This window comes from Etheostoma spectabile, chromosome 8, assembly GCF_008692095.1.
Source record: "Etheostoma spectabile isolate EspeVRDwgs_2016 chromosome 8, UIUC_Espe_1.0, whole genome shotgun sequence".
NCBI lineage: Eukaryota > Metazoa > Chordata > Actinopteri > Perciformes > Percidae > Etheostoma > Etheostoma spectabile.
Window position 1 is genome coordinate 34,077,702 of NC_045740.1, and position 14,148 is coordinate 34,091,849.

Sequence of the window (14,148 nt, forward strand, 5' to 3'; positions counted from 1 at the left end):
AAAATCTCATTGTGTAAATAACATTTTGTGATATTTGATTTTTGTAAGATGGTTACAGTGTCATATCATACTGGAAATTAATACCGGTATACTGTATAGACTGGTATACCGCCCAGCATTGTGTATAATATGTGATATTTCTTCATTAAAATGTCTAAAAACAACTGGACCTGTGTTAAATATGTTGTTGAGTTATGTATTTACATTCACCCACATGTTTCCAACAATGCTCAAACCCAGTGAAATTCTGGTTTAAGCATTTTGTGTCTCCTCTCAAGAGAACAAGATTGGACAGCCTTTGTCATTTGAGCATTGATGTGAATGTCAGCATCTTCAGACTTCAGACTCTTACCCAAAGACACAGCTTTATCAATTATGAGAAATTACTCTGCTATGATGACATTGTCAGCTTCTGGGCTTGGAGTTGGAGACTACTTTATAACATGAACCGGAGGGTCGCTGGTTCAAGCCCCAGTACAGAGTGTGGACTGGAAGCTGGAGAGAGGCCAGTTCATCTCCTGGGCACTGCCAAGGTTCCCTTGAGCAAGGCACAAACCCTTCCTAACTGCTCCGGGCGCCTGTCCAGCAGTCACAGCCCCCCTCATTCTGACATCTCTTTATTGGTACATTTATAGGACCTGAGCATGTGTGTACTTCAGGGCTGTGTGTAGTGTAAAGTTATGTATCAAGCTAATGCTATTCTACAGACATACAATCGGGCATCAATAAATAATAAAAACATGTCTGGTTTGTTCAGGAGCAGAGCAGGTTCTGCTGCTGGCTCGAAGGACCGACCTGAGGAGAATCTCACTGGACCTGCCAGACTTCACTGACATAGTGCTACCAGGTAAAAAACACACACACACACACACACACACCACACAACACCACACACACACACACACACACACAAACACACCACACAACACACACACACACACAAACACACACACACACACACACTCTATACTGATATATAACACACAGCAGGAGGCTAGATAGTCGATTATGGATATCGTAATATCGTGATATGATACAGGTGTTGTCTTTTCCTGGTTTTAAAGGCTGCATTACAGAACAGTGATGTCATTTTCTGAACTTACCAGACTGTTTCAGCTGTTCTGTTATTTGCATTTACCCACAATATATCCACATTACCGATAATTATTTATTAAATACATAATCTCATTGTGTAAATTTTTTGTGAAAGTACCAACAGGCAACCCTACAATATGTATATCTACCGGAATATTGATATCGGTATGTTTGGTAAATACATATTTAGATATTTGATTTTCTCCATATTGCTCAGCTCTAACAATTATGTGCGCGCGCGCGCACACACAACACACACACACACACACACACACACACACACACACACACACACACACACACACACACATAGTCATCCCTGTTCCTCTGCTCATGCAGGTTGATGACATCCGCCATGCCATAGCTATAGACTATGACCCGGTCGAGGGTTATGTCTATTGGACAGATGATGAGGTTCGTGCCATCCGGCGGTCCCACATCGATGGCAGCAATGCCGTGGTGCTGGTTACCACGGAGATCAACCACCCAGATGGCATTGCTGTGGACTGGGTGGCCAGGAACCTGTACTGGACCGACACTGGCACTGACAGGATTGAGGTACATCTCAGGGCTGCAACGACCATTATTTTCATGGCCCAATTAATGTGTGGATTATTTTCTGGATGAATGGATTAGTTTTTTGGTCTCTAAAGTGTCAATTAATGGTGAAAAATGTGGATCGGTGTTTTCCAAAGCCCAAGATGACAATAACTTAAACCGATTCATTAATTATTGAAACAGATGCCGAACATTATAATAATATACAACTAATCAATTCATTGATTCATCTCTGCAACTCTGGTACATCTTCTCCACTGTACATTAGCTGATTTATTGGATAATATATATAATATGTTAAAAAAAGACAACCAAAGAAAAACAATACATGTGATCATTATAAACAATATTGTTCTGTTAGTATGTTGTATTTTAATATTGTATAATGTGGTATTCCAGGTCACCAGGCTGAATGGGACCTCTCGGAAAATTTTGATTTCTGAGAACCTGGATGAACCCCGAGCCATCGTCCTGGACCCAGTTAATGGGTAGGTTGTGTGTGTGTGTGTGTGTGTGTGTGTGTGTTTGGTGTGTGTTTTCTTGTTTAACAAAATTGTGTGATAGTTAAGGTTAGTTATAGTTACCATCAAATAGTTGTGATGGTTAAGGTTAGGGTATGGGGGGGCTAGGGAATGCATTATGTCAATGACAGGTCTCAACAAAGATAGTGCCACAAACCTGTGTGTGTGTGTGTGTGTGTGTGTGTGTGTGTGTGTGTGTGTGTGTGTGACTCTGAGGTCAGGTTGTCTATAATGCTTGGGGGTGTTTAGCAATCTGGAGAGAGTTTACGCTCTAAAAATGAAAACGAGTACAGAATTTTTTAGAATCAATACATTTTAGATGTCCCCGTTAGGAAATAAACAATAAAATATTTGAAACAATTCAGAGACTGGCTTTATCCCTGCATCCCAGCACAGAGAAGGAACATGCCTGGCCACAACACTTGATCTAAAAACAGCTGGAGGTTACATGTTCAGAAAACTTCAAAAATACACACAGCATTAAACTCTGCTGGTAGCAAGGCTGGTCTTTCTTCTTTAGAAAGTATGAAATGATCAACAGATGTTTAACCCACAAATCTTCCAAATATGAAATGGATAGGCTCTGTGGTTGCCAAACTTTTTCATGTGAAGGACTGACACAAATAGTTTTTTATCCCAGGGTCCCCCATTTGAGTCTTGCTTTTAAATGTTTCATTACAGAAAATGAATGAATCCCATGACCAAAAATGTCATTCTGTCATTGTGTTACTTATGGATAGAGTTACAGTGAAAATAAATGATTCCCCTTTATACTGGGGACCACATGGAACCACGCCAAGGATCCCTGGGTGTCCCCGTACCTCACTTTGGGAGCCACTGCTCCAATCTAACTGATAGGAATGTGTGAAGTTTGATTTCCCTGACTGAAAGTAAACTCCATCTTGTCTGGTTGCGTCTGTCTCTTTCAGTTACATGTACTGGACCGACTGGGGCGAGCATCCCAAGATCGAGCGGGCCAACCTGGATGGGACGGAGCGGCTGGTTCTGCTCAACAGCTCTCTGGGCTGGCCCAATGGACTGGCTATAGATCACGCTGCAGGCAAGCTATACTGGGGAGATGCTAAAACGGACAAGATAGAGGTATGTCAAGAAAGCGGTCTGTACAACATGTAAGTGTGGCGTCTCTAGCTCCTTCTCAGCTGGGACATAGGACAAAAAGCAGGGTTTCTGCAGGGTCTTAAAAAATCTAAAATTTTAAAATCAAGGCCTTTATAAAGTCTTAAATATAAAATATTGTGATCTCGGTCTCAAATAACTTAAAACATTTTCCTACAACCATGCAACACTATCTCTAATGCTATTTGTTTTTAATTCTGTGGTGTTGTAGTTCTTTCTGTTGCTAGTCCATAAATAAATTTGCTGTATTACAACTACAAATAAGACCAACATGCAACTTACATTGCAGCCAATCAGCTTTCGTGTTATTGGGGCGAGTCTCTTTCGGATTGTACCACAGACATGAAACTGATTTCATTCTTCAGCTGTGTGGAAGTGCAAGCTTATTGATACTTAGCTTAAAAAAAATGAATTTAGGGCTTAGTTGATTTCATGATATATACGTCTTAAATTTCATTCAGAATGGTCTTAAAGAGGTCTTGACAAGTCTTAAACTTCACTTGGTGAAACCTGCAGAAACTCTAAGAAAGGAAATAAAAATCAGAACAAGAGGAGGTGGATTGAGGAGAAATGAGTTGTGTGTGCATGCATGTGTGTTTTAATTGGGATCCCGGGGAATGTGGTACGAGTTATGCAATAGCTGCTGGACAGACTTACGCACTATTGTGTGAGACTGTTGTCTTCTGTCTGGTCTCTATTGGTCCAATGGGATCTGGCCTGTCTCGTTCTGGTCTGGCCTGGCTTGGTTTGGCCTGTACAGGTCTAGTCTGACCTGTTGGACATTTTGTCCACTGACATGTACACTACAACACTTCATGTCACGGTTTGGGGCTTGTATGTATTGTTTGGTTCATTTTAGCCTGATAGATTTCAGTCAAAAGGGCTTGTGCTGAAAAAACGTCAAATAATTATATTGGATAAAGTGACCAGTGCAGCTGTCAGTCAGTCAAACACAAGCTTTATTTCTCTTTCCTGTACAATGACAGATTCAAGTAGCCTCACAAAATTAGTTCTGCTGGTGCACAGCTGGACTGAAGTATGTGAGAAGTTAGCTGTTTACTGAATATGACGTGTCAAGCCCCGCCCATTTCTAGCAATTCAAGTAATTGTTATGAATTGTTTCCCGGGTTGTGACCCCGGTCATTTCTGAATTGTCCCGACCAGGTGTTAGGGCTGAACAATTGGGGGGAAAACACTAATAGCAATTTTTCTGTCAGATATTGCGTTTACGATTCAATTTAGGATTTTGAAATTGAGCTAAAGTTCAATAATCACTGTGTGACAGATAAAACTTTAGCATTGTAACATGAGCCACCTACAAAACCTGTCTGTATTCTTATGCAAGGATGAGAACATAGATATGAGCTGCCAGCAATAAGTTTTTTTCTTTTAATAAGCTATAACACTTACACCTTCTACCATCATGTTAAATAAAGTCATACAAAAGAAATGAAAAATCCACTGAAAATATGACAAAAAAATGTTAAATCAAATGTTACCCCAAACATTCAACTAAGTGGTCGCATTTGATTGATTGCGGGCTTCACAAAACGCATTCTTTCGAATTGTGATTTGAAAACGATGAATGGTTCAGCCCTACCAGGGACATACCCATGTTGACTGGCTCTGCTTGAATATCCAAAAGAAGGGTTGAACCCTGATCAGACATCCCTGGCCCCACCCTGGTCAGCGGTGTGAAAGAGGGAGCGCTCTCATTGCCCTTCCCCCCTCCTCAAGACTTCTAAAGCTCCTTTAAAGCAGGTGTTCTCCATTCTCCTTCACTCTGTCAATATCACACCCTATGGCTTTCTTTTTTTCACACATTACAATAACTGGATGCGCCTCCTCTTCTGCTCTTTTCTTCCCTTCTGTTTGTAGTTTTTCCCCTTTCAGCTTGTTTCTACTCTTTTGTCTTTATTCGTTTTTCTTTCTTTTTTTTATCATCAGCATGTGTCTCTGGCTTTGTCTGGTTAGCGTTGTCGTCCCTGTGATTTTGTGGTTGCTGTGGCATCTGCAGAATTGGACGAGTTTACTAGAGTTAACATATTTTCATAGCAGCATGGAGGAGAAGAGGGAACACCAGAACAAAATAGTGAATGCCTGAGCTTTCTGGCTGGATGCTTACGAATTGAAAAGGGGTGGCTGAGTCCCCCTCCCCCCCTTCCTCCCTCTCTCTCTCCCTCCCTCTCTCGCTCTTTCTCCCTCTCTCTCTCTCTCTCTCTCTCTCTCTCTCTCGGTCAGGGTGAAAGGACCCACCTCAAAGGGCTTTTTTCACATTTCAGCCTTGTTTTTATTCTGTTGAAAAGAAATTGCTGCTGGGTGTGAAGACATTTCCATTGTATGTCTGCCTCTGTCTTGTGTGTGTGTGTGTGTGTGTGTGTGTGTGTGTGTAGTCTGAATGTTGTTCAGAGTTATGGAGGCTGCCCACTGTAAGATTTGAAGCCATGTCCTATTTGCTTCCATTTGCAGTGACAGAACTGTAGATTGACTGGAAGTTGTGTTAAAGGGTAACTTTACTTTTTGTCATGTTGTCCATTTTTCCTATCAATAGTAATTACACTATGCTTACTAAATGAATTGCTGAGAGTGAAGCTGTAAAGATTTCAGAATTCATTAATTGATTAGTTGTCAACTTTTAAATGAACCAGCAACTCATTCGATAATCGACAAACAGTTTGATGATGCTTTTGATGGGTCCACGAATGGGGACTTTTCTTAGTCTTACATTTTAGTAAATTTGATATGTTTTGGATTTTGAGTGTCAGTTGATAGTATGAATGGCAATATCTTCACATATATATTATTTACTGTATTAGTGGCGTGTGTGTGTATGTGTGTGTGTGTGCGTGTGTGTTTGTCTGTGTGTGTGTGAGTGTGAATAGAGCCTGCCAAACAGATGAAAACTGAAGTGCGCCCAGCATTTTACCTTTTGAAAGATAGAAGAGAGAGAATGATAAATGCCTGAGCCAGACTGAAGACTTTCTCCAAGAACACTGGAGGAATGCTCTCTCTCTCTCTCTCTCTCTCCGTCTAGCTCTGTGTTTTCAAGTCTTTTTTAAAGAAATCTGACTCCCCCTCTGCAGCCTCTCACCCTTCCCCCTCCTCTGTGGAAAAAACCCTCTGAAGTTACCGCACCCCCTACCTTTTAAAAAGAAGAGTGTGTGTGTGTGTGTGTGCACATGAATGTGTTTGAGAGTGTTAGCTTTGACTGATGTACTGCTTTCTCTGCACACACACACAAAACGGCTGCTTTGTTGTGATTATGCAGATTGAGTGTGTGTAGCGCCATTCAATCACACTGTTGAGGCATATGGTAACTGCTTGCTTGCTTGTGTGTGTGTGTGTGTGTGTGTGTGTGTGAGGTAAGAGCAGGGAGGTGTATATGGTGGAATTTCCCCTGCTTTAGGCCCTGCACCTTGTTTCAATAGCTAGTGTCTTTTTCTGCGTCTTGTTTCTGTATCCGTCTAGCTGAACAGGCTAAAGCTTTGTTTATATACTCACGCGCGTCACCGTGGCGCCGGGCTCTGTAGATGGCAAGATATGAGCGTGCACAAAGACGTTCATGCTTAACGCATCGATCGTTGCAGTATTCTCCGAAATGCAATGAAGGGGTACAAAATAATCTGCAAATCGGCAAGAAGTAGTAGGGAAGAAGTGGGGGGGAACAAAGGAAAGCAGGCTGCCTGGCAACACTAGTAAACACATCCATGATAAATACTGGCGTACCGCCAAACATTACATTTGTGTAATCTAATCATTAACCTCTAATTCAACTTTATGTTAAAACAGTTGAATCACTGAATCAAAAAGCCTTTAAAACGCTCTAATAATTATAATTTAAACAGTCCCTATGTTTTTTTAATTACTGTAGATAATCATGGACTACTCACCTTTTTATATATTTAATTTATTAATTCTAGTTTAGCCTTCTTGGCATTTCTGTATGCGTTGAACTGTGAAATAAAGATGTATGTAAAAAGAACTTCCCTTGAAATGGGACAATCAAGAATCTTCTAGAAGTTCTGGAATTCTCACCATGCTGACATGAAATCACAAAAGACAGGTTACGTCTGATGCGGCGTTCTGTTTACATAGCAACCATGCTAAAAATATTATCTGATTTGATCGGAAAATCTCAACAAGGACTCCCCGTCTACAACTGCTACACTGTAACTACTAGAACGATTTAAAAGTACAGGTTGTGTTGGTACTGATGGGTGTTCGGACAGCAGAGATGAATCAGGAGATGCAGAACATTACCAAGACGCCTCTAAGGACCGTGAAAACCATGCGACAACGAGGTCCTACTCCATGAACACCACACACTGCTCCAACAAATAAAGAACTAGAAGAAGAGAAACAAGGCAGACAGTAAGGCCATGAGTCGACAAAAACAAGCTCCGATTCAGGAAGTCAAGGCAAAGCTGCAAGATGGAAACTCATTGAATGGCGAGTTTGACGTACTGATGGAAGAAAACAGGGCCTTGAGGCGACAGATTTCATCCCAGCAGCAAAACATTCACAAGCTTAAAGAAACGGTCAAAGAATTTAAAGTCTTTGAGCAAAAATGTAACGAACTAAAGGCAGAAAAAGAGACCATGAGACAACCGATTGAATCCCTAAGACCAAACAGTCAGGAGCTCAACGCAAAGCTCCAATCTGAGCAAAGCTTGTGTGTCCAAGAGTGTGTAGAGACCTCCAAGAGAGAAGAGGGTGACGCCTTGATCCACTCAAAACAGCAACAGCATGAGAGCAAAGCTGAGACCCTGAAACCTACAGTCCAGTACTTGGACATCATGCATTCGACGGAGAAAAAGCAGAAAGAGAAGTTGAAGAGGGAAAACGCTGCTCTGTGTCAGACAATGAAGGTGCAAGAGGAGATTGTGACAAAAGTGATGGATACCTATGAAGAAACCATCAAACTTAAAAAGAAGATCAGTGAAGTGGACGTTGAAGAGCTTGCCACAGAACTCAGAACCTTGACTGAAAACTACAACGCAGTTAAGGCTGAGATGGAGGCCGTATGTCAGAAATATGATGCCCTGCTAAGAGAAAATCAGGAGCACCGAGGAAACCTCGGAGAAGTGAAATCTCTGGTAGTGCCGGAGCAGCTGAAGGCCTCGAAGGTGGAGCAGAAAAGCCTTATTCACAAAGAGATGGTACAGAAATTGAGAGAAGAGTTGGACAAAGCGTTTCACCTTAAACAGAAGCTCCATGACGGTGAAACTGAGTTGCTGAACAGTCGACTCAACGCAGCAAAGGCAAAGTGTGAGAGTATCGCGCTTCAGAAAGAGTTGCTGTGCCAGCAAAATGCATCTCTGCTTCAGCAGATACTGGATCTGAGCAGGAAGCTGCGAGTTGAGAAAAGATAATTTTTGCAGCATAAGCTGCTGAGCGCTCAGAGTGAGGACGAGCTCCACGATCAGGTGGACGCGCTCCAAGTTCTGCTGCAGCTGAGGACCAGGGAGAACGAGGCCCTCCAATCCAAAACCCAGTCCCTGGAACTCAAAATGAAACGCCCCAACAAGTTCAAGGCAGAGATGCTGGTCAAACAGGAGAAGCAGAGACAAGTTCACAAAACTCCGCCTATTTTTTACACAGAAAACAACGGCTACATCAAGATCGATAGCATGTAGCAGCAGCCTCACAGGAAGCAGGTCCAGGTCCAACCTGGACCTAGGGCTGCTTCTAGTTTTCTTTCTGAGTCGGTTTGCTGTGGGTGTTACAGGTTCTTCCCACACTATGAACACAAATAAAAAATATTTCAGTAGGGGTGTCAGGATTTCTGTAAAGGTTCTGTAGGTGAATAGGCCTGTCACAAATTCTAAATGAAAATTCTGAAAATTGATTAAAATTACATGCAGGACCCTGCTTACTTGCGCAAAAAACAACAGTGTGGCTTACTGACTGGTAGCATGCTGCTAAAGACACGGGCTGTGTCTCAAATCGCGCACTTCCCTTAGTGCACTTACAGAAGTACACTTCGTGCACTACGTACTATCTTGCATAGTGCGTAAATTTTGACAGAGGAGTGTTGTCTCAAATCGCGCACTTCCATGTGCACTTACCGGAAATGACGATCACATTTCATCCCTTCTTCTTCTGTACAATTGGGAATTTCACCTCGGGAGAGCATTCCAGTCGGCTATTGTGTTTCGCGAAAAATAATTCCTGCTTTGTTTTTGATATGTTAACAAAAACAAATGTGATATATTTGCTCCGTGTCACGCCAGAATGACGACTGCGACACCGCCGTCATGTCACCCCCCCCATTAGCTGAAAACAGTACACACAACTGTATCGTATTATTCGTTCTTACTGCACTCTTAATTATACCTATTCTTTGCAGTCCACTCTTTTATGTATATACTTATGTTTCTGCTCTAAAAAATAAGTAAATATTCATTACGTTACTGTTCATTTTAATGCTCAACGGTTTCATGAGGACATCCCTGTAGCCCAGAGATAAGACTGTTGTTATGAAGCATTACCCCTTACAACTTACATCAATAGACAAAACACATTCATTTACATCTTTATATAAGTTGTATTTTTGTTCTAAATGGTCTTATACAGTGACAATACAATAGTGAAAGCAGAGGGAACAGAATTGACATGAAATAGACCCATTCCTTATATTATTATGTTTGCTACAATCATGCAACGTTTAATACAAAAGATAACAAAGTTAAATACTTTTAATATAATTTTTTAAAAATGTGCTGTTTAGTTCTGCAGGCTCCCCCAGGCCGTAGCTAGTCTGATGGGACAGGGACATGAGGGGTCTATGCCCCCAGGCCGTAGATAGTCGATGGGGACAGGGACTGAGGGGGGAGCAGACTCTCAGGGGATCCTTCTACGGTCTGATGGCCATCGTCGCCCCAATGATGGACCTCTATTCCTCGTTGGTCCCGAAGAGACGGTTATACAGATACACCAGGTGGAGGCAGTATAAACAGGATATACATCAGGTGGAGGCAGTATAAACAGGATATAACATCAGGGTGAGCAGAGTAACAGCAGATACGTTTTACCATTAGTTACGCCACTCATAACGTTACCTGCAGACAATCAGCTGATCGCGTATGCTGAGCTAACGCTCACATCGGATTATGTACAACGTTAAGTAATACATATAACACAAAATTGTCTACAATGGGACGAAAGTTAACAAACACACACATGTAACGTTAGCTTATAATATTTGCCAATATGGTTAAACTGCCGCTGTTAGCTAGCTAGGTTGGTGCTAGCACGTCAAATTAGGTACTAATAAACGTTATATTGTGGTACAAAATTATATCTACTGTAAAATTAACCAAGTAACATTTACAAGTGGCTATATGTATAGCAAAAAGACTCACGTTCAACTTTGTATTGCTCCGTCGGTCTCGCTATCGCGTTTCGGCTGCCGCTACACAAAGTTTTTCAAGGTGTTAGCTCGCCCCTTCCGCTACGTAGCCAAGATGGCGACCGTTGAGTGTGGAAAGTGTGCATCAATCTACACTAACTCTGTGAACGGTTTGAGTACACCATCCGGGTATTTTAAGTACCCTGCATTCGACCGCACTTCGACAATGTGAACGCATATGTACTCAAATAGTTAGTATTTAGTACAGAAGTGCGCGATTTGAGACACAGCCCGGGTAACGTTAGGGTACTGGCTAGTAGCATGCAGCTAAAGACATAGGGTAGCTTTAGCTTACTGGCTGATAGCATGCAGCTAAAGACACAGGGTAATGTTATCTGGCTTACTGGCTGGTATCATGCAGCTAAAGACACAGGGTAACATTAGCTTAACAACCGGTAGCATGCAGCTAAAGACACAGGGTAACGTTAGCTTAACAATAGCCTGCAGCTGCACTATATGTGCTACCTTGGCCGATTTATCGATTAATCTTTGCAGCTCTACAAGGATGACAGCAAGCCAGGCAGAGGAAAAACATTTCCTCGTAGGACTGTGTTAACTATAAATACAGGAAGCACGAGGCACGCAGGCATAGTGTATACTACATTGTATGTAGTATACACTATGCCTGCGTGCCTTATGTGGTGTGCAGAATAACTTTAGAACATATTCTACATGTAGGAGAAAGGCATTTTAATTAAATCTACAACTGAAACCTACAGATGTTGACACAACAAACTTGACTTTTCTCTTTCAGTGCTTTTCCTGAAACAACAATGAAGATCAGTGGTTTGTTTCAGGTCTTTTCTGCCACTTCTAGCTGCCTGGCAAATGGTGCCTAGCAGAATGGCTCCATTAGATAAATGATAAGAAACAGTTTTGTGTGGACATTGGCCTCTGAGTGACTCTGTGCTGCCCTGATGCTTTATCCCCTGTGAAGGCCGTGAAAGACGATTTGAGATGTCTTTGTGAAACGGTGGAGCTTCTCTTAAAAACACTGGCAGTGGTGATAATGGAGCAGGCAACACACGCACACACATACACACACACACACACACACACACACACACACCACATATATAAGCTCCTACTCACTGAAAGGCAACAAGCAAACCAAGTTGTCTGTTCACTGGTTTGACCAACCACCTGGAGATGCTCTGTGAGCTTAGCTCTAGTTGTCTCTATTATGCTTTGTAGTTTGTATGTGACAAACTGAGTTTTGTTCTTGGTCTACTTCTTTTTAGTTTTTTTTTGTCTTCAATAAATAAACTACCATCATGTCTTGGGTGAGGTACATGGGTGGGGAAGTGTCCAACGCAGACAGGCAATATTAAAACATTTTATATTTACATTTTATATTTTTGTCAAACCATAGCATTTGCTCACGGCCTGGTAGCAAATGCTTTGTGGCCCGGCGCCGGTCCTCGGCCCAATGGGACCCATGTTGTAATTGACCAATCGGAATTGAGAGTTAAACTATGAGCCGTTAGTTGCAGCTGTAGTCATGACATGATGACTTATTGAACTTCTGACACTGTTTTGACATTTTTTCCATAAATCCTGAGTGTGTGTGTGTGTGTGTGTGTGTGTGTGTGTGTGTGTGTGTGTGTGTAGATCTCAGGTTAGAGAAATAACAGAAACACCTGTTGTTGCTCAGAGTTTCCACAGTGTCCTGCCAGTTCCCTCTCCTCCCTGTTTCTCCCATCCTGTTTGTCTGTCTCCATGCCATATGCTCTCCTCCATACCTGCTACCACAAAGTGACAGTAGCTGCTGCATGTCTCATTTCCTCCGGGAGCTCAGCCTCTGGCCCACATCTGTGTGAGTGTGTGCGTTGTGGCTGACCTTATGTCTACTATCAGAATGGTAATATCTGATCTGAGCTCTGTTGTGGTGAGCAGCTACTCGCCCACAGCTGTGTGTGTTTATTTCTGTTGTGTCCCATGTGCAGGAGACACACTATAGAGGTCAAACCATCTTGTTTTCTATACAACTAAAGCTTTAAATGGCCTTAAATGTTATTACTAATAACCAGGGTCACATGGAAACTGCAGGCCCAGGATTGCAGTTTTTCACGCAGATGTTTTTGCAGATTTTAAACAAATAAATAAAATAGTGTTTCAGTATCTCCTGAGGTTACATTAAAGTGTTCCCCTCTCTGTGTGTTTCTGGCTGACCTTTGCCTCATGTCTTTGTCAATATACTGTCCAATGCATCTTGCTATCTACAACACAACGTCCTCTAACTGTCACATAAGCGGGACATGTTTTACCTGTGCACCAGATGACAGTGTTGGAAGAGTAACTTAACACCCCTTTTTAATTTGATTCAAATTACTTGATTACTAATCAAATTCAAAATACTTCACTAGTATTACTACTGTAGTATTTCTACTCTCAGTTGCATGCTCACAGTCTTTCCATATGCCATACTGTTGACAGTTGACTGCTATTTATATGTCCAGTGGCTGGGGAGGGGGTGGGCGCGGGGCTTATGTGTGAACGTGACATGTGATTCTGGAGTGGGGGAGTGTCTCAAGGTACATGATTGGTTTTATTTGATATTTCCAGGATCAAATGGACAGAATTGTTTTTTGGGGAAAAAGTAAATAGCTTATCTTGCAAAGAACAGTATATAGAATGGGACCAGGATCAATACATAGAGTAATAACGTGACTGCATATTTAATTTCTTAACTCAATAAAATGGTCTTATTTTAGACTGCTACAATTTCTTCAGTCGATTAGTCATTTCTTTAGGCTTTTTCATGTTGAATGAATTACTTCCAAGAAAATTGTGAGCACATCTCTGGTAAAGATCTCAAGTGGTTCTTTTGCATGATTCTTTGTAAAGAAACTCCGTTTTACAGATCTGATATTTCACCAGTGATTAAATCAACTAATTAATTAATCGACAAAATCAAGTTTTTATTGAGTCAAACACAGCCCTACTGTACATGTCATTTATAAACTCAATATAGTTTATTTAAAGGACGTTTTAAAAAGGACATAAAGTACCTAATTAGGAAACCAGAGATCATGAACAGTTCTGTTTGGAAGTAGGATTAGCAAACACAAACAACATCAAATAATATGTTGGACCGGACAGGAAGTGATTAACTATCATATAAAGGTTACTGGTAGAGAAAAAGATACTTTTGCAGCCACAGCCAAAAGCAACCGGAACTCGGTGGTGGCGGGGTTATTATCAACCAGTTTTCTTGTTGGATGACTCAGTGTATCATCTGTCACGCATCGGTTAGTCTAAGGTTGCACATTCCTGAGAAATTCCTCTATTATGAAACGCCCACACACATAAGTAAACACTCCCAGGGTGTCTTTACGCTCTCTGTTTGCTTATGTAGGAAACCGATAGCAGCACTGTGTGTGTGTGTGTGTGTGTGTGTGTGTGTGTGTGTGTGTGTGTGTGTGT

At 41.7% G+C, this 14,148-nt stretch overlaps 1 protein-coding gene across 2 annotated transcripts in view; it reads left to right on the forward strand.

Annotated features, from left to right (window-relative positions):
• Positions 1-14,148, forward strand: part of lrp5 (low density lipoprotein receptor-related protein 5) — a 69,790-nt gene that overhangs the window by 28,980 nt on the left and 26,662 nt on the right. The window contains exons 8-11 of one of the 2 annotated variants that reach the window (XM_032524291.1): positions 758-843; positions 1,432-1,653; positions 2,053-2,141; positions 3,104-3,275. In XM_032524291.1, coding sequence (XP_032380182.1) covers positions 758-843; positions 1,432-1,653; positions 2,053-2,141; positions 3,104-3,275 — 569 coding nt within the window. The remainder of the gene's footprint in view (positions 1-757; positions 844-1,431; positions 1,654-2,052; positions 2,142-3,103; positions 3,276-14,148) is intronic. The other variant, XM_032524292.1, reaches the window with a different exon arrangement.